General features: G+C 37.2%; 1 protein-coding gene across 2 annotated transcripts in view; it reads left to right on the forward strand.

Moving 5' to 3' along the window:
- Window positions 1-25256, forward strand: part of CDYL (chromodomain Y like) — a 153185-nt gene extending 127929 nt beyond the window's left edge. For both annotated transcript variants that reach the window (XM_070747187.1, XM_070747186.1), the window contains 5 exons: window positions 10603-10856; window positions 14055-14227; window positions 15710-15920; window positions 18994-19137; window positions 23282-25256. In XM_070747187.1, coding sequence (XP_070603288.1) covers window positions 10603-10856; window positions 14055-14227; window positions 15710-15920; window positions 18994-19137; window positions 23282-23440 — 941 coding nt within the window. In that variant the 3' untranslated portion in view covers window positions 23441-25256. The remainder of the gene's footprint in view (window positions 1-10602; window positions 10857-14054; window positions 14228-15709; window positions 15921-18993; window positions 19138-23281) is intronic.
- Window positions 25257-26563: the final 1307 nt, after the last annotated feature.

Below are 26563 nucleotides of genomic sequence, written 5' to 3' on the forward strand. Positions count from 1 at the left end.
TGATATTGATAGAGTTGCCCTATTATGAGCTCACTGTTATAGACACACAGTACAGTATTTTATTTTGAAATTCTGTGAGGCAAAACAGGGTGGGTTTTTTGTTTGTTTGTTTGTTTATTATTTTTGTGCCGCCCAGTCCCAAAGGGACTGCTGCTTAGACACTATACGAGGGAACACTGCCCTCAACCATAGGTCTAGCACCAGTTGTCCCAACAGAGCTTTAAGCTAATTGGACACCCCCACTGTAAATGTGTGATTGGTTGGATTGTAAAAATATGCTCCAAGCTTTAGTTCCTAACACCATGGGAAATTTGTCTTTTCTTTTTTTAAAAAGTAATTTTTATTAAATTGGGTTAGAAAGTATAATAAAAAATGTATATACAGTGATCTCTCGGTTAGCGCGGGGGTTACGTTCCAAGACCTCCCGCGCTAACCGATTTCCGCGTTATATTGGATGCGGAAGTAAAACCACCATCTGCGCATGTGCGCCATTTTTTTCATGGCCGCACATGCGCAGATGGTGGAGTTTGCGTGTGGGCGGCGGGGAAGACCAAGGGAAGATTCCTTCAGCCGCCCAACAGCTGATCTGCTCCGCAGCGCGGAAGCAGCGAGGAGCCGAAGATGGGGTAAAGGCAAAGGGGAAACCCCATCTTCGGCTCCTCGCTGCTGCCGCGCTGCGGAGCGGATCAGGTGTTGGGCGGCTGAAGGAACCTTCCCTTGGTCTTCCCGCTTGCCGCTTGCCAGTCCACACACGCCCCCCCTGGATGAGCCGGCCACAGGGGCGAGGGGTGGGGATGAAGGGGCAGGACTTCCCGGGCGGAAGGCATGCTCGGCTCTGCCGCTCCAGCCCCTTTCGGCCGAGCAGCCAGGGAAGTCGAGCCAGGCGTGGCGGCGGCAGCGCTGCTTCTCCGGTTGCCCGGTCCTCTCCTGCCTCCTGCGCCGATGTTCCCCGCTGCGACGGAAGGCAGTCGCTTGGCTAGGGAGGCTCGGCCGAAAGCGGCTGGAGCGGCAGAGCCGAGCACGCCTTCCGCCCGGGAAGTCCTGCCCCTTCATCCCCACCCCTCGCCCCTGTGGTCGGCGGGGATGAAAGGGCAGGACTCCCTGGGTGGAAGGCGTGCTCGGCTCTGCCGCTCCAGCCGCTTTCGGCCGAGCCTCCCTAGCCAAGCGACTGCCTTCCGTCGCAGCGGGGAACATCGGCGCAGGAGGCAGGAGAGGACCGGGCGACCGGAGAAGCAGCGCTGCCGCCGCCACGCCTGGCTCGACTTCCCTGGCTGCTTGGCCGGGGAGGCTCGGCCGAAAGCGGCTGGAGCGGCAGAGCCGAGCACGCCTTCCACCCAGCGATTGTTCCGCTGCCGCCAGCATGGCCTGGCTGGCAGCGGAAAATGTAACGGAGCCCACGGGGGATTCGCCTTCCTCCCACCCGCAGCCGAGACTGATTGTGGGCTCCTTCGGAGAGCTTCCGGGGCATGAAAGCTCACGAAAACCAGGAAGCTCTCCGAGGTTGCGAAGGAGCCCACGATCAGTCGGCTGCCGGCGGGAGGAAAGCGAATGCCACGGGGCTGGGCTCGGCTCCCCCCTCGGCTCCCCCCCTTACCAGCCCCGCCGCGGAAGGCTCCATTCTGTTCCCTGCCGGCCCAATTGAGCGGCCGGCGGTCTCCATTCAGGGAACAGAATAAAAAAAAATTATTTTTTAATATTTTATTTTTTTTAAAATAATATTTTAATATTTTATTTTTTAAATAATATTTTTTGAAAAACCGCGTTGCAGCGTTTCGCGCTAATCGAGAACGCGCAAGTCGAGGGACCACTGTACATTGGTATATTTGCAATATTTGCAATACACAAAGAAAGGAAGAAGAAAAATGGGGAAAAAACATACACACCAAAACAAACAAAACAAAAAACATCAACATTAGAATCAAAATGAGAAAATTACAGAAAAGTACCAATGGACAATTACAAAATTACAAATAACATAAAAAATATCTCATCAATATCCTCTTGAGAGGAGGAAAGTTACAATCTTATCGGATATCAAATTTGTCTTTTCCCATGGTCTTAGGTGACCCCTGTGAAACTGTCGTTTGACCCCCAAAAGGGTCCTGACTCCCAAATTGAGAAGCATTGGACTAGAGCAGCGGTCTCCAAACTACGGCCCGTGGGCCGAATGCGGCCCACTGAGGCCATTTATCCAGCCCGCGGGTGAGTGACAGGAGCACATCTAATTTTCCATGAATAAAATGCGGTATTTTGTTAGTAACTAATATCAATCATCAAAAAAGTTGCAAAAGTTTTTTTTCTAATTTTGTCATCCAGTTACATTCATTTTCTTTTAATTAAATTCCCTCCTCAAAAAAGTACAACACCAATTCTATTTCTAACTTATTAACCATTATGCCAAAGTGCTTCCTTCTTTCTTTATACATTTTTCTATAAGCCAAGAAAACCTTGTATAGCCAATCAGATGTTAACAAAAGAAAATTAAAAGCAAAACATAAACATATATGAATTTTAGACTTCTTCCCCCCCCTCTAAATAGTACGTTCCCATTTTGTTTTTTACTTTAAAATAAGGTATGTGTAGTGTGCATAGGGATTTGTTCATAGTTTTTTTTATAGTCCGGCCCTCCAAGAGTCCGAGGGACAGTGAACTGACCCCCTGTGTAAAAAGTTTGGGAACCCCTGGACTAGAGCCTCAGATCCCAGCCAGTATCAGCACTTTAATCTCCAAAGTCATCAGACTAAGGGATTGCAGCCAGATTACAACACAAAGTACAGCATCAGTAGCTTCTGACTTACCCAGATTGCAGACCACCCTCACTGGCACCTTTTTTCTTCAGAAATCTTAACTCCTCTGGAGTACAAATACTCCCCAGCTTCTTCAGGCCAGGGATGTTTCTCAGGAGAAGAGACACAATGAGATCTAGACCTGTCGGACATTGTAGGTTTAATTCTTGACCAGCCCACATTTGTAGGTCTTTTCCAGCCTTCGTTGTTTTGATCTTTGCTTTTCAAATCGAAGAACACAGCTTTCTGGATTCCAATCAGCCATCTCATGAGGCTGCTGATCCACTCTTTATGGAACCTACTACAGAGGCAGAGGTAGTTCTAGTCCCCAAGATGTTCCTAGACATAGTGCAGAAGTAGTGGGTCTCCCCTGGGTTAGGGCCCAATTCCAGCAGTCTGGACAGACATTTTTATAATATGGATGCAGACCTTGCCAAGGTCCTTCAGATTCCAACGGTTGATGCCCCTATGTTGTTCTTGTCCTTGTCCTCTGCTATGGCTAATTCTCTGGAGGAATTCCTTCAACTGAGGACAAGATGGTGGAGCAAGTCATTGGTGAAGGCTCACCAGGCTACCACTTGGGCTGTCAAGGCCTCCACAGCTGCTTCCTTCTTTAATAGAGCTTCGCTGCTCTGGCTGAGGCAACTACAGTTGTGCTCATAAGTTTACATACCCTGGCAGAATTTATGACTTTCTGGCCATTTTTCAGAGAATATGAACGATAACATGGAGAAGGGGTGTTGTTCTTACCTGATACTCTACTTCTCATTGAGGTGGAGATAGTGTCCAGTCCCACCCAGATTGGTGTCCAGTCTTGGATCCATGGGGGCATACAATTACAGTACAGCACGTCAGTCTGCATTGACACCTTTGTCAAAAAGCTGAGGACGCAAACAGAGGAGACGTATCATCACAACTTGCAGACTCATCCAATTAGCTGATAGATGGGTTAGCCCATTCCTGGATGCTATCTCTATCTCAATGCCCCTTTTCTGCAAGCACGTGAATATGAATATTAAAGTAAAATCTATGTCTGAACATATTTCAAATTTAGTAAATATGAAATATTGCTTATTTTGTGTAGTTCAAAATATATTAAGGCATTCTTTTATTTTTTGTGAAGGTAGATGTATAGAGAACGTGTGTCTTTACTGAAAACAGCTATTTAAATGCTATACTCCCACCATTTTCAGAACTGTGATAAATGTGTGCAAAGAATGTCACTAAAGAGTCAGTTTTCAGCTGGTAGCCATGGCCAAAATTGTTTGGCAGTGAAAACTATCAACGAAATTAGTGAGGTTTGTTGGAAGCATGCTGCCTGGAAAAATTGTAGAATTCGAAGAAGTTCCTACAAGCTTATATACATCTGTGGCTTATATTCTAAAAAAGAAATTACTGGTAGGTGCTTAGTGGCGATGTAATACAGTATATTAAAGGCCATATCTTTAAAGTGATGTGTTGTTTTTTGGTCAGATAATTACTTAAATGTCAATTTTTTAAAAGCTTAAGTTATTCTCAAAATTTAAAGTATTTGATCAATGATGCAAAAGGAAAAATAGACCAGACAAATTAAAAGAGTAAAATAAATTCACACTGGATACACTTTTCACCAGTTGTAAGTCATATTTAGGGATGTGTGTTTATTAAGATCAAGTGCAAAGAATATGACATGCCTGAGAATAACCTCTTGAGGTCTTTGTACATTTCATTGGTGACAAGTCATCATTTTTGAAAGAAGCATGTATAGATTATCTGTCTGATCCTGCAGGATTACTTTTCTTAAAGTTCAGGTGGGAACCCACACATTTAAAGGCAACTCTTTGTATAATCTTTATTTTCTGTGAAATCAAACAATATACTTATGTTCTATTAAATTGTAGAAGTAAATATCTTGAAATTGTTTTATGGATAGTTAAAATGTCCAATTTCAATCAGTAGGACTAACTGTATACTTATCAAAATTCATTTATACAAAGATGCTTAGTGTGCGATGATATCATTCCTAACATATTTCATGACTAATCATGCAGTTTTCTGAGTGCAATTCCTTCTTTATCTGTCAATCTGATAATTTAAATTAGTCCAGTAATTTTAAAATTTATTATTCTCAAGGTACCATAAATTACATTTTTATATCTTTATTCAGAAGAAACTTTTTTTCATATTTTTAACATTGGCACATTTTTAGCAAAAAAATGTCTGTCATAAAATAGGAAAGGCCTAGGCATCATTCTTCAAGTCAATTCTCTCTATACATTTGAGTAATTTCTTTTGCTAACTATAAAAATTAAAAGTAAAATACAGATATGATCTTTCTGACAACCTGAATTATTCTTACATGCCTTTTTTGTTAACTTTTAATTTCAGAATTACAGATAAGTTTCTTTACCAGTTACTGTTTTTCAGTTGGTTCTATGCCTTCTCTATATCCTGATGTGGAAAGTATAAATTGTATTAATTCCTGTGAAGAGTTTTTTTTGGAAAATTTTCATCTTTATCTTTCTGAATCAAGTTATTCTAAATCATATCCTAAACCAGGAACAGCGAATCTAATGCCCCAAAGTTCTTTTGAAGCCCTTAATGCCTCCCCAGCGTCACTTAAAAAAATAAATAAAGATGGTACTTTCCTCTAATTTTAGGGCAACAAAAACAAGTATATACTTACCGTATTTTAGGAGTATAAGACGCACCTTAGTTTTAGGGGAGGAAAATAGGGAAAAGAATCAGCTTACCAGGTATTCATCTGGCTAGCATCCTTAGTCTGATCAGCTTCAGCACATTATTTTATCCCTGGTTAAGGACTTTAAAAAAAATTATTCTGAGAGAGTAACAATGAAACAGCTTGCAAGCCAGTAAGAGCTAGGAACATCATTAGCACCTGGAAAGAAACAGTCAGAGCAAGTAGAGCAATGGAAAAACCCTGCAAAGACTTAGGGCTTTGAAAACATTCTTCTTTGCAGAGAGTTAACAATGAAAGAGCTTGCAAGCTGGTAAGAGCTGGGAACATTGTTAGCACCTGGGTAGGGCTGGAAAGAAACATCTGGAGCAAGTAAAGTAATGGGAAAAAAAACCCTACAAAGACAGTTTGGAGAACATTCTTGGCAGAGAGTAACAATGAAAGAGCTTGCAAGCCGGTAAAAAGCTGGGAACTTTGTTAGCACCTGGTTAAGTTCTCTATTTGGAGCAAATAGGGAATGGGGAAAAAAATCAAAGACAGGGTTTGGAAAACATTCTTTGCAGAGTAACAATGAAAGAGCTTCCAAGCAGGTAAGAGCTGGGAACATCGTTAGCACCTGGCTAGGGCTGGAAAGAAACTTACCTGGAGCAAATAGAGCAATGAAAAAAAACCTGCAAAAACTTAGGACTTGGAAAACATTCTTCACAGAGAGAAACAATGAAAGAGCCTACAAGGTAAGAGCTGAGAAGATCGTTAGCAGCTAGTTAGGACCAGAAAATAGCTACATTCAGAGTATAAGACACACCCTAATTATCAGCCTCTTTTAGGGAGGAAAAATGTGCATCTTATACACCAAAAAATACGATAGTTCCTCCACCATTTTAAGGGGAGGGGGGAATCAAATAATAAAATTCCCAGAGTAGGGAAACCAGAATTTTCTTTCACGAAAAGGAAAGTTCGCCTTAGCTCTACTTAGTTCTGTAACAACCTTAAACATTAACTTAATCTAGAGAAATAAAAAGGGTTAAGAAAGAAACTCAAGATAATCTCACCCCAAATCTCTTTGATTTAAGGGGAAGAGAGTGAGAAATTATTTCAAAATTCTGTTATCAAACCTTATTAGAAGCAAGTTCCCATGTATTTACTAATTATTGGGCCCAATTCCCGACCTGACTTACCTCACAAGCCTAACACATGATTTCACTAATCACCATGTGGATTTTTTGCCTAAATTTAATAAATTCAATCTAAAAATTGCTGTCCTTTTGCTGTTTTGACAATTTCTTCTAGGACTGAATTGTAAAATATGTGACACTAGTTTGTGAACAAATCAAATCCTGATTTAAACTCGCCAGCCTGTAGTTCTCTTCTTCTAATTGTTTGATTTGCTTTTTTCTTGAACTGTTAACCAGATTCCCAATCACAGTGTAGTCTGAGATGGAACAGATTATTCTATTTTCAATTTAGACATTGCACTGCTAATTGTGCATCTGACCAAAAAAGTAGGATGAAGTGGAAGAAGGCAAGATTAACAAGTCTAAATAATTATGTAATATGTTGTAATACTTGGATGATTACTTGGGAAGATGGAATCACAGTCTAGCTATTTTTCAAAATAACTTTATTAAATATTTTAATAGAGACTGAGAAAGAAAGAAAAAAGGATTGCAAGAAAAATAAATGTATAAAGACAGCTGTTCCCAAAAAAGAAGTTCCCACCCACTTTGTGACAGGTAGAAACAATTCCCTAAAAGTATAATATGATAAAAACGGACCATTTCCTCTTTATAAAAGAGAAAATACAATACAGGATATTCCAAATAACAATTTATCTTTACATGTGTATTCCATATCTGCACTTTGTAAACACACCAACATTTCACATGTATAAAATAATCCTGTTATCCTAATACAAATAAAAAACTAAAATTAAAAACTAAATTATAACAAAAAGCCACTTTTTTAAAAAAAAAAGAATATTTCCAAACTTCCTTACTATTTAACTAAAGAAAAATGGAATACAGAATAAAAACTTATCCAATTTTATCCCTGATTGAATAAGTCAATTTTACAATCTTTGTTTTTTTCTTTTTATTTATATAGGATCATCTTTTCTGCAATCCATTTGGGTGGTTGTTAATCCTTATTACAAATTTATTGTTTGACTCCAAACTAATAAGCAATTTTTTTCCATGGACATGGATTTATTTTTAAAAAACAGTTTCAAAACATTAATATTCAAAGTCCAAAGTTTAACTTTTTGGAACCTTAGAATTTTCTGTAGAAAAGCAAGATAGAATTATCTTACTTTTGCTCTTTAAATTCTTAAAAATTATAAAACACTTAAAGTAAACCATCATATTCTAATATTAAGGATTAAAAGTGTTCACCCACCCAGTGTTTACAATCTTGTTGTTCCAAAGGTGTCTAACTTCCTTAAATCCATTGTTAGTATCTGTTGTGGTTGGCTCTGGCCCAGCTCCTGCCCCAAGGAATGTGGAGGTGGATGCAGGGGAAACATCAACATGTCATAGGCCTGTTTTATTGCCAACAGAGTCAGGTAGTGCAGTTTCCTCGGCCGAAGAAGAAGGTGGGGGTGACTTGGAAGAGGGGGGCTTGGCACACAGCCCAGGAAGCCAATCTCCATTATCTTCGGTCAATTCGGATGAGAAAGTGTTAGACCACACATGTGCAGAATTATGCATCGAAGAGACCAATTGAAGAAATATTACAGGAGATAAGAGAGGCCACTTGTGTTTGGGTGGGGCTCCAGTAATTAGAGCTGCTGATATAAATAGCAGCGTGCTGGTTTGGCCGTTGTGGAAGATTATCTGATCGTTGTTCTTCAGGACGGTGCCTTGCTGTTTCCGGAGTTTCTTTGTTGATTTTTCACGACTTTGAAACCAAAGCAGAGCAAAGTGTGTGTGTTTCACTTCGTGGAAGAAGGAGGGCTGTGACGTTCCTTCACAGCTGCTAGCTAAGTACAGTGATACCTTGTCTTACAAACTTAATTGGTTCCGGGACGAGGTTCTTAAGGTGAAAAGTTTGTAAGACGAAACAATGTTTCCCATAGGAATCAATGGAAAAGCGATTAATGCGTGCAAGCCCAAAATTCACCCCTTTTGCCAGCCGAAGCGCCCGTTTATGCGCTGCTGGGATTTCCCTGAGGCTCCCCTCCATGGGAAACCCCACCTCTACACTTCTGCTGTGTTTTTGCGATGCTGCAGGAGAATCCCAGCATCGCAAAAATGAGTGCTTCGCTGGCAACAGAAGTCCGGAGGTGGAGTTTCCCAGCGAAGGGGTCATCAGTGAAATTGCAGCATCACAAAAACACCAAAGTCCTCGAAACCCCACCTCCGGACCTCTGTGTTTTTGCACTGCTGGGATTCCCCTGAGGCTCCCCTCGCTGGGAAACCCCACCTCCAGACTTCCATTGCCAGCGAAGCACCCGTTTTTGCATTGCTTGGATTCCCCTGCAGCATCACAAAAACACGGAAGTCCGGAGGTGGGGTTTCCCAGCAGCGGCGGTGGGTTTGTAAGGTGAAAATAGTTTGTAAGATGAGGCAAAAAAATCTTAAACTCCGGGTTTGTATCTTAAATAGTTTGTAAGATGAGGTATCACTGTACTTAAGGACTGATTAAAGGGATTGTATAGACTACCAGGTTGTTTTGGGATGAGTGATCTTTGCAATACAAAAAGGGTGCTTTGTTTCTTTTGAATTTTTGTGATAAAGAACATTGTTTTTGAACTTTCAAGTGTGTGTGTGTGTGTGTGTGTGTGTGTGTGTGTGTGTGTGTGTGTGTCTGAAATTTGTACTCTTGAATTTTCGGGAGACTCATAACATAGAGCCTGGCAGAACAGTATCCAAAAATAGTTAGCAAGGGTTGTGTAGTGTCCTGGAAAGTCTCCACTTTGTGGCTGGAGAAAAATTGTGATTTCCCCTATCTTCTAATTCTCCACCTCACAATTACTGTCCTGTGGCCTTTTTGTGACAAAAGAAACACCTATAAGGAGAAATAGTTGGGGCAATCTCATGTCATTCTGTTTAATCCATAGAAGATCAAAGGGAGGAAGTTGATCTCCTTCGACTCCTTTGTACAAAGCTGCAAATCATCAGCTCCATTTGTCTATGGAGATGTCTTCAATTGGCCATCTTTCCCCAGAAGCCTGAATCACAGTGGAACCATGAGCCATACTTGGAATCTTTCATTTTGTTGAATCTGTAGTGTCTTTTAACATAAATTTTTAAAGTCGATTATTAAATAGCAACACTAAAAATATATCAGCTATGAAATATGAAAAGTTTATAAATGCGAGGCAAAATTTCCAGCTTCAGTGGCATATTTCTATATGTATAGGTATGCCGATTAATAACATCACTTTCAATCCTTTTTGGATGTGGAATTTAGGAAAGAGAAAACTTATATTTATAAAAAAACATAAATATTAAAATTAAAGAAAGAAACATCAAAATCCCATCAATGTGAAATTTCAACTTTGAAGAAGAGTTGGAAAAGACTCCTGAGAATATTATGGATCATAAAACAAATCAATCCACAGGTTGCCACTTGATAGAAATGGCCAGACTCAAATTATCATATTTTGGACACATTATATAAAGCCCCCACTTCCTTGAGCCGTCTATAATGCTGAAATAATGTAGAAAGAAAAATAAGAGGGCAACTAGTAGCAAAGTATATAGACTTGATTGTGGTGGAGATGGGTGCATTGTTGGGAGATCTAAAAGGCCAAGTTGCGGACAGATCACCCTGGAGAAGATTTACGTGATCACTAAGAGTTAACACTGTGTGTGTGTGTGTGTGTGTGTGTGTACTTTTTTACATTTCGTTCTATCAGCAATAAAATAAAGATTTTTAAGTCAGTGTTGGTTATCTGACTTTTAATATTCCCCCTATAATCCATATAGGTATAATCCCCGCCTTCTCATACATGTTCTGTAGAACCTTAAGCAGTTGCATTTCAGAAATGCTTTTTTTATAAGCTTTCATTAAGATATTTAGTTTTTGCTTCTGCTATGCTATAATATTTTGGTATTACCAGGTTTTCCATGATAATAAGAATTTGATGTGTTTCATAAATAAATCTGAGGTCTAAAAATACTGTAACCCTTTTCACAGGAACATCTACCTTTATAGAAGCCTTGACCACCAATGGTACCAACATTCAGACATCAGTAACAGGAGTAGCAGCCAACAAACGAAGATTTATTGATGAAAGGAGAGATCAGCCTTTTGATAAAAGGCTACGATTCAGTGTACGGCAAACTGAAAGTGCTTACCGCTACAGAGACATTGTTGTCAGGAAACAAGATGGATTCACGCATATTTTATTATCCACCAAATCATCAGAGAACAATTCATTAAATCCAGAGGTTAGAGTTGTTTCATTACTTCTGATTTTTTTAAAACTGGGAGGGTGGGATTCTACTCTCCCAGAAACTCATAATCACCCATGCCCTAATCACTTCAGATTGGATTACTTTAATATGCTTTACATGAGGCTGTCCTTGAAGAGTATTTGGAAGCTTCAACTAGGACAGCATGTTATACCTCTGCTCTGTAGGTTGCACTGATTGCCAGTTTGCTTCCAGGCTAATACCAGGTGTTGGTTTCAGTCTTTAAAATCCTTTATGACATAGGACAGGTTATCTGAAGGATCACCTCTCCTTAATTACATCTGTCCAACCCATTAGATCTGCCAGAAAAGGTATGTTTCATGTTCCACCAGCTAGAAACTTTAAATCCTATCTTCAAGAGACTTTGGGTCCCATCTGCTAGAGGTGGGTCCCAGAAGGAGGGTCTTCTTCTCTCTTGTGGCATCTACCTTAGGGAACATTCTCCTCCCCAAAGTGAAGCTAATTTTTTATCTGTTAATAGTCCCTCAATATCTAGTTACAGGTGAAACTCAAAAAATTAGAATATTGTGCAAACATTCATTTATTTCGGTAATGCAACTTAAAAGGAGAAATGTAATATATGAGAGAGACTCATTATATGCAAAGCAAGATAGTTCAAGCTGTGATTGTCATAATTGTGATGATTATTGGGTACAGCTTATGAAAACCTCAAATCCACTATCTCAGAAAATTAGAATATTGCATGCAATCAATAAAATAAGGATTGTATACAGAACAGTATCGAACTTCTGAAAGCTAAAAGAATGCATATGTACTCAGTCCTGGGTTTGGGCCCCTTTTGCAGCAATTACTGCCTCAATGCAGCATGGCATGGGAGCTATCAGCCTGTGGTACTGCTGAGGTGTTATGCAAAACCAGGATGCTTCAATAGCAGCCTTCAGCTCTTCTGCATTGTTCAGTCTCATGTCTCTCATCTTTCTCTTGGCAATGCCCCAAAGGAGCTCAAACCAAGTACTGAGTACATATGCATGCTTATACTTTTCAGAGGTCCGATATTGTTCCATGTACAATCCTTGTTCTATTGATTGCATGTAATATTCTAATTTTCTGAGATGGTGGATTTGGGGTTTTTCATGAGTGTACCCCATAATCATCACAATTATGACAAATTATGGCTTGATTGAAATCTTACCTTACATGTAATGAGTCTCTCTCATATATTATGTTTCACCTTTTAAGTTGCATTACTGAAGTAAATGAACTTTTGCACAACGTTCTAATTTTACCTGTATGTCTTCAGGCCTGAGGTTCTCAAGAATCAGTGATATTCTAAGATAGCTCGGTTATTGGGATTCATATTTATTCTCTCCTATGTTTGGTGGTTTGCATATTTTAATCATTTTTTAAATATATTTATTGTTTTACTCAGTTGCTGTACGCCACCCAGATCACTTCTTGTCAGATAGATGGCCATATATTGATAAATGAATAGTGTAGAAATTAAAAGTTAAGCAATACATCAATGGCAAAGCGTTAGTAAATTGGTAAATACAAGTGTAGAGTTTAATGCTGGAGATAAAGATGCAGAGGCCTTTTTAGGAAGATTAGAATAATGATAGCGAGAGCTCATTGGTAGAACATGTATCTTACAAGAATGTCCAGGCTTTGGATTTTTTTAAAAAAAAAATTCAGAAGGTTCTTAAGAAACAAAAGATAAAAAGGTAGAGTCCCTGGAGATTTTCCTCCACTAGTCATTGCCGACTATAAGGGGTGGTGCTTGTCTCCATTTTAAGGCCATTGAGCCAATGCCGCCTGAAGACATTTCCATGGTCATGTGAATAGCATGATATCACAAAGTGCTGTTACCTTCGCCCCAAAAGTGGTACCTGTTTACTCGTATTTGGATGCTTTTGAACTGCTAGCTTGGCAAGAACCTGGAGGCAGGGATGAGACATCATCCCATCACTTAGTGCTTGGGTCTCAAACCTGGGTTGCCAGCTTTCCAGATAACAAGCCCAGCGTCTTAACCGCTGAGCCACTGCACCACCCCTCCTTAAGAAACAAATCTTCCTGAAGCTTCATAGGTCATTGTCAATCCATTTCACCACTGCAGGTCATAAATTGAGAAATTATAAACTAAAAACAAGTTATGAATTGTGTCATAGTTATATACTAGAAGTATTACACTGATATAATAGTAGCAATTATATTAGTTTCCAAAACTAAAGTTCTGCATACTTAAGTATTCAGGTTAATGGAATTTAAAAGCTGTTTGACAATGATGTAAATATGAAGTTTCAACTTACTGTATTTTTCGGAGTATAAGGCATACCAGAGTACTAAGACGCATCTTTGTTTTGGGGCAGGAAAATAGTGAAAAGAATCTGCTTACCAGATATTCATCTGGCTAGCGGCCTTAGTCTGGTCACCTTCAGCACATTATTTTATTCCCTGGTTAGGACTTTTAAAAAACCTTATTCAGAGAGAGTAACAATGAAAAGGCTTGCAAGCCTGTAAGAGTGGGAACATTGTTAGCACCTGGTTAGGGCTTGAAAAAAACATTCGGAGCAAATAGAGTAATGAAAAAAAACCTGCAAAGACTTAGGCCTTGGAAAACATTCTTCGCAGAGAGTAATAATGAAAGAGCCTGCAAGATAAGAGCTGGGAAGATTGTTAGCACCTAGTCAGGGCTGAAAAAAAGCTTCGAAAAAAGCTACGTTCAGAGTATAAGATGCACCCAAGTTTTCAGCCTCTCTTAGAAAAAAGGTGTGTCTTATACTCCGAAAAATACAATACCTTAAGTGATTTATTGATTTGCCTGTGTACTATTTTTCAATGTTTTTGTGATTTACAAACTACCATGTTTATTCAGAATTAAGATTTTCTGTCCAATTATATAGTGAATTTAGATAGTCATAAACTTCAGGCTTATTCTTTGGGAATAAATTCTGCTAAGCTCAGTAAAATTTAACGCAACACTAGTTCACATTGGTAACATTGCTTGCATTTTAAAAACATTTGTCCATTGTTGCCTGTCTTTTCTCTTTTGAAAAAAAAATGAAGTTTTAGACTGTCCTAAAATTATGTGTCTCTGAATTGGTTACATATGCCACCTGCTGTTCACATTACAGAAATACTTGGTAAATGAAAAGCTTTTCAGAAGCAAATATTATATACCCCCTTTTTTCATGTTTTTCATACATCTCATTCCAGGTGATGAAGGAAGTCCAGAGTGCACTGAATACAGCAGCTGTTGATGACAGTAAACTTGTACTTCTTAGTGCAGTTGGCAGTGTTTTCTGTTGTGGCCTTGATTTCATTTATTTTATTCGACGTTTGACAGATGATAGAAAAAGGGAAAGTACTAAGATGGCAGATGCAATTAGGTTTGTAAAGTTATTCAAATTGTGCTTAACCGATCATGAGCTAAAACAGCTATTTGTGAAACCATAACTTCTATTCCAATTATAGTTAGTTTTGTTTTCGTCAGTCAGTAAATGGATTTAAATCAGAATATTTATTATTTTGGAGATATTGTAAAGGTGTCTTATTTAAAACTCGGAATAGTTGAACATCCGTTAGATCAAGCGTGGTTAAACATGTTTCCAAGACAGGGTTTTTTTTAATTTAGAAGAATCTTATTGAATAGATACAATTTTTGCGTTTCATAAAAGTCTCATAATATAGGAAACAAAATTATTTAGGTTGGATGTTTGGAAACTGTATGTTGAGAGTGTCCGTGTGTATGGACCTCCTACTTAACAGAATGAGAGTCTAATGTTCTACTTTTCCAACTTCCCTCTTTCACTGAAAAGGAAATTTGGATGGATGGTTTGTAACAGGCCACTCTTTTATTACTATTGTAATACCAAATGTTAAGAAATGACTCTATCAAAACCAAATGTTAATATCTAAAAAAAAATCAGTGTTGAAGAATAAAAAATGTGATTGTGTTACTTAAACAATTTATTATTTCAAGTATTATGTTTTGTTTTTTTAAGCATGTACTGTAATATGAAAAAACTGCAAGTTAATTGCTTTATTTCTTACTGTTTATCCTCAATGTAAAGAAACATTTTAGCAAAATATGTATTTGGTACTTGAAGCAAAGTTCATTTTAGAGCTGTAGCATTTTATTTTTTCAAAAATATTTGTATATGTATTTATCAAATTGTTTTGAGTCTCCTAACAAAATACAGGTAAATCCATGACTTACAACTACAGTTGAGCTGCAAGGTTTTATTGCTAAGTGAGACATTTGTTAAGTGGGTTTTGCTCCATTTTACGACCATTCTTGCCACAGTTGTTAAATTAGTAGCACGATTGCTAAGTGAATCTGACTTCCCCATTGATTTTACTTGTCAAAAGATCACAAAAGATGATTATTGTTATGGGACAAGGCAACCATCATAAGTATGAACCAATTGCCAAGCTTTTGAATTTAAAACATGTGACCATGAAGATGGTCAACAGTGTGAAAAATGGCTGTAAATCACTTTTTTCAGTGCAATTGTAACTTTGAATGGCCACTTAAATTAACTGTTGTAAGTCGAGAACTATCTAATACAAAATTATGTTTTAATAATTTTTTTTTCAAAAACTACTGGAACACAAACAAACAACTTGTGTGGTTAGGTTCACTTTCTCCGTTAGAGATTGGTCATTAAATTTGATATCCTCCCACCATTTCACCTCCAATAAAACAATAATGCTACTATTTCTTGTTTTCTACTGTTTGTGCCTATCATATTTTTTAAAAAGTCTTTACAAGTAATGATTTGTAGAATAGTTACAATTTTGAATTTTTTTTCACTAAAGAATGTTGCTACTAAAATGTCAGCTATAACCATGTTCTTATTTTATTTTAGGAATTTTGTAAATACTTTTATTCAGTTTAAAAAGCCCATAATTGTTGCAGTAAATGGCCCAGCTATTGGACTTGGAGCATCTATATTACCTTTATGTGATGTGGTATGGGCTAATGAGAAAGCTTGGTTTCAGACTCCGTATACAACATTTGGGCAAAGTCCCGATGGATGTTCATCTCTCACATTCCCAAGAATAATGGGTCTGGCATCTGTAAGTAATCTGTAAAGTAAATATGTTTCTATATATTTATAACATTTGATGTGCCTGTAGTTTCCAATATAATCGAATTGACATAATTTTCTCAAAATATTTGTTTACGGCACATATCCCTCAAAAGTGTCATATTTTGACTCCTCCTGTATAAGGAAAATGTTTTGGAAAAAAACATTTTCTGGCTCCTAAAATATTGCTATGTGCTTTTGTTCTGATGCGTTTGTATATTCAGGAAAACATTTTTAGTTCTATATAGTAATATTCTCTGTATCTAAAGTAAGTTAAGAACTATGTTTATACAGTTGAAGAAGAGATATTGGATTTAATTTAGAAAAGATATATCATTTTTATTCTATGTTGGAGAAAAATAAAAAATGTTATACTGAGAAGATGCTGTTTCAAGACATGGGGAGCATAAAATTACAAAAAATAAAAAACTTACATTAAAAGCAGCCAATGAGAGCCAGTTGAAATAAAATCTGGAAGGCAGCTATGTATTGAATGGGAAGCAAATCGTAGGTTTCTCAAATGCATCTGTATAAGCCCTAACTAAAAATATATCATTGGTGGGAAAGGTTTCCTAGATTTTCGGATAGGATAAATGATTATATCCCAGCGACCGATTAGGTCCCACAGAGTGGGCCTTCTCCGGGTCCCGTCAACTAAACAATGTCGGTTGGCGGGCCCCAGGGGAAGAGCCTTCTCTGTGGCGGCACTGGCTCTCTGGAACCAACTCCCCCCGGAGATTAGAACTGCCCCTACTCTCCTTGCCTTCCGTAAACTCCTTAAAACCCACCTTTGCCGTCAGGCATGGGGGAACTGAAACATCTCCCCCCTGGGCATGTTTAATTTATACATGGTATGCTTGTGTGTGTGTCTGTTAGTTTATGGGTTTTTTAAAATTTCTAAATATTTTAATTAATTGCATTATTTATGATTTGTTTCACTTGTTGTGAGCCACCCCGAGTCTTCGGAGAGGGGCGGCATACAAATCCAAATAATAAATAAATAATAATAAAATAAATAAATAAATATATAGTTTGTGAAGCTGGAATTAAGTCTTGTGGACTGATAGTCTAATAGTCTAATCTTTTAGTCTACCATGTGTTACTTCCTATTAATGGGGCAGTCATTAGGTGAGCTACAACACAAACTTCTTGGTTTACTTTTTGGATTCCTTTGGGTTCAACTCCTATTGGAACAAAGAAATTATAGACCTTAGACCTTTATTTTGTGTTGTTTTATTTTCCATCTAAAAATAGTAAGGAGCTTTATTAATATTTTTGAGATATTTTTGGGTGGCAGTCCAAAGTTGGGGGAGAGATCCCAAAGGTCACAGAAATGACTGATAGAACTTCCATATGGTCGGCAGATTGCCACAGCTTGAGTTTGTAATCTGTTTCCCTTATAAAAGTTTCTTTATGGCAAACCCTGTCAACTTCCTTTGAGATATTATCATGCTAGATGCTTCTGCAATCAGTTCAAGGCAGTTACCGGTAAATGGTATACTTTGCATTGGTTTGTTCTGGTTTTAGCTTTTCTTTTAATACTAGATTTTTTTCCTTCAAGGAAAAGGATCTAATAATAGATTTGTGCTAATAATTTTTTTTATTGGCCAAGTGTGATTGGATACACAAGGAATTTGTCTTTGGTGCATATGTTCTCAGTGTACATAAAATAAAATATACATTTGTCAAGAATCATGAGGTACAACACTTAATGATTGTCATGGGGTCAAATAAGCAACCAGGAAACAATCAATATTAATAAAAATCTTAAGGATACAAGCAACAAGTTACAGTCATAAGTGAGAGGATATGGGTGATAAGAACAATGAGAAAAAATTAGTAATGGTAGTGCAGACTTAGTAAACAGTTTGACAGTTTTGAGGGAATTATTTGTTTAGCCGATTGAAGTCTGTCGGTCTTGTTGTGTTGCAGCACCAAACCAGACCGTTATAGAGGTGCAGATGACAGAATCAATTATTCCTCTGTAGAACTGTATCAGCAGCTCCTTGGGCAGTTTGAGCTTGCTGAGTTGGTGCAGAAAGAACATTCTTTGTTGTGCTTTTTTGATGTTAGGTGACCATTTTAGGTCTTGAGATATGATAGAACCTAGAAATTTGAAGGTCGCTACTGTTGATACTGTGTTGTCTAGTATTGTGATAGGTGGAAGGGTTTATCCTAAAGTCTACCACCATTTCTACTGTTTGAGTGTGTTCAGTTCCAGATTGTTCCGGTCGCACCACAAGGCAAGTCGTTCAACCTCCCATCTGTATGCGGTTTCATCATTTTCTTGAATGAGACTATTGTATCATTTGCAGATTTCAGTAATTTAACAGATGGATCATTTGAGATACAATCATTGGTATATAGAGAGAAGAGAAGTGGTGAGAGTACACAGCCTTGGGGAGCCCCTGTGCTAATCGTACAAATATTTGATGTGATTTTGTCTAGCTTCACCTGCTCTTCCTCTCTGTTAGGAAGCTTGTGATCCACTTACAAGTGTGTTCAGGTACCTCTAGCTGATTTAAATTTAGTTAGAAGAATATCCGGTATTGATATTGATATTGGTGTTGAACTAAAGTCTACAAAGAGGACCCTAGGGTAGGTCTTTGGAGATTCAAGACGTTGTAGGATGTAAGGATCTAGATCATGGGTGTCAAAGTCACAGCGTCACGTGATGCTTGGTTTTTCCCCCTTCACAGACCTGGGTGGGCGTGGCCTACCCGCGATGCATCCAGCCCGCAGGCCACCAGTTTGACAACCCTAATCTCATAATTTAAATTCTATATTTTGGCAATATACAGATTTTTTTAAAAAAAAATCTTGCATAATAAATACTCTGAAACTCAAATATCGTAATTTATGTAGGGCTAGAAGTTAACATTAAATTACTGTGTTGCTTTCAATATTTGCATTATTTTCAGTTCAGCGCACAAACAAAAGTAATGTATTCTAGTTAGTAATTCTTCCAAGTAGGAGGATTTTTTAAAGCCACAAAAATTATATTTATATTTAGAAAAATGTTATGCTTTATTATAACTTACAACAATTTCTGTCTTTCTCAGGCAAATGAAATGTTATTTAGTGGAAGGAAGCTAACAGCACAAGAAGCTTGTTCGAAAGGACTGGTGTCTCAAGTATTTTGGCCAGGAACATTCACACAGGAAGTTATGGTTCGAATTAAGGAACTTGTCACATGTAATTCAGTTGTAAGTTGCCTGCTTCTTTCAATGGAAGTTTAATATTCAGAGTTATATTGATTAAGTGTCAGTTAACACAGTAAATTTAATTTAAAACTATTTTTGACCTGGCCCTGCAATATTCTGGGAAGGATTTTCACTATTCAAAAGGTACAGTGGACAGATAGAGTTTCCCCCAATGATCTCAATTAACTTTGAACCCAAAAGCTGCCTCCTTGTTGTCTCTTCTTGTATTTTAAATTGTCTTTTTTTTAAAAAGGCATACAACTGCAGATTGTAGCATTTCACAGAGAGAAGGAAATGACTTGTGGATGAATTCTGCAAATAGGTTTCCAATTTCTAACAACACATCATCAGTAGCTGTAATGCTGCTATTGTGTAATGCATAAATCTAGGAAACAAATTGTAAATGTCTATGGTAAGAATGCATTCTTAAAAAACCTCTGTTCTTTTAACTGTACTAGTATAAATATTTGATCCAAAACAAAAAGGCATGAAAACTATCTCTTGACTTTTTACCAGAACATCTTAGTTCCATCACATTACCCTGTTTAATTTAGAATTTCTTTACTGTATGATACGTACTTTCCAAATAAAACATGTTTGCATTTAATTATCTACTAATGCAGAACTTAAGGTTTATAATGTGCTGAATGCCAAGCACTATTATAAAATAATTTGTTGTGCTGCATTAGATATGATACGCTCCTAACACCTGTATTGTAGAAGTGGTCCTGAGACAGCCCAGTACACAATTTGCAGTCCATTAAAAGTACTTTAACTGTGCCTTCGCTGTGTTCTACTAATCTATTTGGTTGGCCTTTCTGGAATAGTTCCACATGTCTGGTGAGATTTGCAGTGAAGTGTGGATTGCTGCTTCAACCTATTTAGCATCTAGCCTTGATTCTGTACCTATTATCATTAGCAAAAGATGCTTATATAAACAAACCAGAGACAGCTGGGTAGCTTCAATGAAGGATGAAAGATACTACCTTCCCCATTGCAGCTGTCTTGTAGTCACCCCAGCCTTAATTACAGTTGGGAATGTTAACTAAGATTTCTTGCAGCAATTAAACCCCATTTGCATGTCTTCTATGCATGCACATACCCAATTTTAGCACAGCATCTATGTTAATAACAGTCCCACCATAGCCTTCTGGAGAGATTGAGGCAGTTTATCTTTCTGAGATAATATTTGCACTTTATCGTCTGTGCTTTGTGGTTTTAAAAGTCTAATTTTAGGAAAACATAAAAGTCGATTGTATTCTAAATTGAATATATACTACTTATACATTAAATGCCTGTTCGATTTTTATCCTTAAGAATCCTTTCCACATCTTATCTGTAAACCAAAGGAGTTATGTAATACAGCATTGATATGGGGGAACGAACATGCAATCAATCCACAAGGGAGAGCAACATGCTGAAAAAGCACTTCAGATGTGCAACTATGCATCAGAATTCAGATGACAGGATTCATTCAGGATCCATTCAAGTGTCAACAGAATGCCATTTGCAGACATGTGTCTGTTTCGGAAAATTGTTGAATAAGATAATGTTCTGTAACACTTCATGCTGCCCTAAATCCGTGAAGATATGTTGACATTTCTTTCACATTTAGTAAAGCAAAGCTAAAATAAATTTATTCCACATTATCTTGATGTGTATTACATACATTTCTAGTTGTTTTGCTTTTTCATTAGCCCAAATCAGTTGTACTGAAACAATTGATAAAGGAAGAATAATTGAGTAAAGGTTAGTAATAGGAAAATCTTATTTCATGCAGCAAAATCACAGCCTGCAATGCATCCAAAAATCTGCCTGCACAAGTGGAAGAGATGAAACAGACTTTTGTCTTTTTCATACTTGGACTTATATTCTCCTCCCTTGAAACAAAAAATAATGATGATGATTTGAGTTGTGCAAATTCGAAATCTACTACCAGTTTGGTGACTTTCAAGGGGCCAGAAACATTGAGCCAGAGGAGCCATTGAATTTCTGTCTTCCTTCTACATGCCATTCCTTCCTTCCTTCCTTCCTTCCTTCCTTCCTTCCTTCCTTCCTTCCTTCCTTCCTTCCTTCCTTCCTTCCTTCCTCCCTCCCTCCCTCCCTCCCTCCCTCCCTCCCTCCCTCCCTCTGAGCGGTTCACCTCTTTTTTATTTGTAAATGGCAGACTAGAGAAAACATGGTTTGTGAGATTATTGGATTGATTTAACATTTAATTATTTAAAAGTTTTGTTTTTGAAATTGCCAATGAAAGTCCCTGAAAATAGTCAACATCCTAATTTTAGCATGCTTTAAAAGCTGTGTGCATATAAACAGAAGTCATTTCAAAGTATAGTCACCATGTCAGTTAGTGTCACTTTGACTTTTATTTGACCAGCATTCTTTCTGTTTCAGTTGCCCGATTCAGATCATACTATGCATGCATACTGTTGCCAACTGTATGAAGCAAAGCGGTTATAATGTAGACTTTTCCTGCCAAAATAAGGTTGGGTGGGGGTTTTGTTGTTATTATATTTAATCTACTACTGCTAGTGTTAATTTTAATACAAAACTAGTTTTATGTAAATTAAACTCATGGAGACCAGGAACTTCAAAAGTGTAGCATGGAAAAATAAAGGATTGCTGAAGGGAAAGCGGATTTTTCTTAAAAGTTTATGGTCCCTGCCTTCCCCCCCCTTTTGGGGGGGGTCAGTTTTTCCTTTCTTACCTGTTCAGGCAGCCTAAATTTTCAAAAGTGTTCTCTGTTTATCAAAATGTTTTCCAAAAGTATATTTCTTGTTCTTTCCCTGATTTTCCAGAGACGCAGCAGGTGAATGTAGAGCAGTGTTTCCCAATACTGGCTGGGGAATTCTGGGAGTTGAAGTCCAGATATCTTCCAAGTGGCCAAGGTTGGGAAAAACTGATGTAGAGGACTTAATTCTCTAATCTGGACCACCAATAGAGAGAAAGAGGATTTCTTCTCCTAGCCCTACAATTGTGATCACCAGAACTCATCTATGTCTATATCCATGTTATTCAATTATTTTTTATTAATAACATGGAGAAAGAAATTAAGGGAATGGTAATCAGTTTTTTCAGATAATACAAATAAGATAATATCATAAAAGTTAAATTCGAATGGGCCAAAAGAAATGCAGTAGTCTTTTACAGAAACAAATGCATTATTATTAATTTAGTAAGAAAAAAATCTTGTCTCAGGAATGAAAAAGGATTTTGAAAAGAAAATTATAATAATAAGCAGAGAGAAAGACAGTTTAATATAGAGAGTAGTTTAAAAACTGGGAAACTCTTGAATTCTGCTCCCAACTTAAACACGAAGCCAGCTGCATAATTTGGGCTGGTTACTTTTTCTCAGTTCTAGGAAGGAGGCAACGCCAAACCTCTTCCAAAAAAACCTTGTCATGTTGCCAGAATTCAACATTGGGTCATCCCTCCGCCCCAAGAAAAAGTCAATTCCAAGCTGAGTATGTTACTTTGGATAGGTTTAAAAAAAAAAAAAAATTCTACTCTTTTAGATAAATAGCACTCAATAGATTTCAGATGTACAAGTATTTAGATGTGGGAAGTTTTCCAGCTTTCAGGTCTATGATTCAATTATTTACTTGAGTCTTTTCCCAGATTGAATGATAGATTGGAGTACACTGTTCATTTTTTAATTTGGTACTTCTCTGAATTTACAATTCAGTTCCCAGATCAGCAGAAACAAAAAGTATAAAATGCAATGTTGATGGCAAAATAATTTTAGAAATCCATACTTTAATTTAAAAAAATACATTTCGACAAAATAAATGGTTTGAAATATTTTAAATATTTTGTGACCTTTTAAAGGAAGCTTTGATAGAGATAGGATAGAGTAGCTACAACTGACAAAATAGAAGTATACTGATTTTTCATTCATGTATGAAATGCCTACTCTGTTATATACCTTCTTATAGAGAAGTGGCTGCCGTTGAGTCCTATCAATGAATGACTTAATTTTTAAAAGATAAAGAAGAACTGTGTTCCAGATGTGATTCTCAGTTACCAGACATCCATAGTAATGCAACAGTCTGCGTTCATGTGCTTTCTCTCTGACCACTATTTGTGATTAAGACATATCTTGAATATTAAATAATACAATTCCTGTTCTTTTTTTAATTTAATGAAGGTACTTGAAGAATCCAAAGGTTTAGTTCGTAGTATTATGAAGGTGGACTTGGAACAAGCCAATGATAAGGAGTGTGAAGTTTTAAAGAAAATTTGGGGTTCGGCTCAAGGGATGGACTCAATGTTAAAATACTTACAGAAGAAGATTGATGAATTTTGAAGAGATGTGCATTGACACTGGATTGTATTTACTTGGACATCTGGATTTTTCATCAGTTCCCTAACTGAAATTAAATTAAAACATACATAAAGCTCAGAGAATGTGGGCTTAAAGGTAGGAGGAACATGGTTTTATGGTCTAGGGTTTTTTAAAGAAGTACTGTATGTTAAGCATTGAACTTTTTTTCCTTTTTACACACACACACACACACACACACACACACACACATTATATTTCTTTATATACACAAACTAAAATATATAATGGAGTGCACTACCAAACTTTTGTCTTCTACTTTGTTATTATTGGCTAGTACTGTATCAGAAGAAAGTGATGAATAAAATGAGATGTTGCATTATTTTGTATGTGGCAGGAAGGTCCTGAAGCAATGATTATTTTTTCACTAGAGTCCAGAGTTAAAACGGGTATTGGCCGGCCCTTACTTTCACTGCCCAAAAAGTCAGTTAAGAAGAGGCATTGCCTTGAATTTTGAGAAAGGTTTAAAAATACCTCAAATAATGTATTCTAAAAATTAAAAAAAACAAAAGAGCAAATATTTTTTAAGAAAAAAATACCCTATATAGAAAATGTCCCACGTCCCCCCAAATCCCTAAGTGTGCTCAGGATTTATTCTATACAAACACTCAGTCCTTCTCGATTTGGGGAACGTGCCCCGTTCTTACCCAGATAGCATGAAGGTGCCAGTTTCTTGTCCAAAAAAAAAAAAGTTTTGTTTTGCAGTATTAGTGAATCACTGAAATACCATATATACTATGGGTTAAATAATAGTTTAGTCTTAGTGGTTTTATAAAAAATTTAGGGTTTTTTAATTATTTTACTACATAATTGCTTTTATTGCTGGGTGGAAAAAAAACTATATACATTGTTTTGTTCTATTTGCTTGTTTAAAGAAATACACCAAAAATATATATATTATGTTCATCTTTAGCTTCCTGTAGAATATATTTTATTTAATAAGTTAAAATTTGTGTGGCACACTATTAATTATTCCTTTTTCATGATACCTTATCTTAGTTTGTTTATTGTTGTTGTTGTTGGGGTTTGTTTGTTTTTTTTGTCAATGCTTTTAATCTTAATTATTCACTATGACCCTGATCCAGACCATAGCAACAGCTATAGGCATTTTGGTAAAGCATTGGATGAGCTTTCCCTCCAGAGTACTGCTTTTAATTGAAGTGGGTACATATATGTATTTTTGGCAGCGTACATTTGATGCAGGATTAGTATCCGTGTCCTCACAAGCCTACATCAATTGTTGGAGGCGACCCCTTCCATCTTCCCATTAAATACACAGTGCCCTTTTGTGTACAAGAGGCTGCATCCCAAAGGGCAATGTGCAAGTGAAATTCTGTTTTCCTTTCCTGCCTTTTCTGGATCAGGGTGCATAAATAGGCAGACTGGTATACAAGAGTGCCCTGTGTAAATAGGCCTATTTTACATTCCTGTCAGGAGTGTATGATGATTCCTACTCCAGATATCTACTAGGATTTAGATATCTATACTTGCAATCTTACTGAATGTATGAAGAATTGGGGAAAAATTAAACCTTATTTTTGTACAGTTTGAAACTTTATACTTGGAGCCTGACCACCTCATCCTAGCAGAAAGGTGTACAGTGTATAAATCTGCTTTTCCTTGGGTTGGTACAGTATTTTTGCATCTGTGGGACCTAATTTTTGTTGTTCTAGTAGTTTGAACTATATATAAACTGTACAATCTGTAAAGTTTTTATAGAATAAATATTCAGCTGTGAACCTGTTAAAATAAAACTAATATTTCTTAACACCTCTTAAAAGTGCTGCAAAGTGTTGTCCTTATTCTCCATCCAGGGTTCTTTCATCTTTCTCCAAAAAAAATATGCATTTTTAAGGTTCCTTTTGAACTGTGATCTGTAGTAATTATTGCCAATTTTAATATTTTCCCCAGACTCTTATGTTTTAATTTTTTGTTTTGCAGCAAAAGCCACTTTTAAAAGGCATACAGAAAACTCACTGGATTAATTCTTAAAATTACACTACCTCTTAGATTCCGGAATACAGTGTACAAAAGAATAACATTCTCCTGGTATCATGTGAAGACATCAGTCTCTGCTGTAACCTTGTACTGTCTCTAACCAGGGTAAAATAATAATAATAATAATAATAATAATAATAATATAATTCAGTTTCCAGGTGACTAATCTCTTCACATCTGAACAACTGCAGTGGGTTTGCAGAAAAAGGCTCAGATTACTACTATATGTTGCTTTTTTAGAACCACTGGGTTAAGACCAGTGTCCTACATATTTACTTTAATCAACCACCTTTTTTCTTTGCTGCCTTGTTTAATTCTTCATTATGAGCTATAGTCAATTTGTTATTCCTTGCTGTGCCTCAAAAATTTGTGGGCTTGATAGTGAAGAGTTCCTAACATGAATATGTTCCGTGCATATATATTCACAATAGAATATATCTACTAACTAGTCCATAAATAAACTCTGTGGTGGGGGAGAAAAAGGTCATATTTTCACATGATAATAAAAAGGTCTGCTTGATTATTCTGGTCATTATAAAAATAGAGGGAAGCAATGCATTAAAAACTGTATGAACTTTATGTATTTCAAGCAATATTCTTAATCATTTTAGGTAGAAAAACAAGCAAACTATTATTTATTTGGAAATTTACAGTGCTGCTTAACCAAATATATAAAAGTCCCCTTTTAAGGATAAAATAGGTGACAGAAAACACAAAATACTGTGTCTTGTCCTTGCTCTTAGCAAACATTTTGCAATAATGTACTAAGTGAAGATATTTATGGCCAGTAATAAATGCGCTGTGCTTTGGAATCCACTCCACCCCAAGTCTGGAATAGTATTCTAAAGCCTGAACCTTTACAGAACTTTCAGATGTAGCATGTACCGACATCCTATCACCTGTATGATTGTACTCTTATGTGATGAATGGGGTCTTGAATGACAGTTTTTTCTAATAGCATCTGTGTTTGTTCCAAGAACCCCAGCATTTACAGTGTTACGCAGATGCTTTGCATCTCTCCAGGGGCTCTCAGTCCGTAACAAGAAATTTTGTGGGACTAGATTGAGGAAATACAACATCCCCAAAAGA

Source organism: Erythrolamprus reginae, chromosome 3 (assembly GCF_031021105.1).
Source record: "Erythrolamprus reginae isolate rEryReg1 chromosome 3, rEryReg1.hap1, whole genome shotgun sequence".
In the NCBI taxonomy this organism is placed as follows: Eukaryota; Metazoa; Chordata; class Lepidosauria; order Squamata; family Dipsadidae; genus Erythrolamprus; species Erythrolamprus reginae.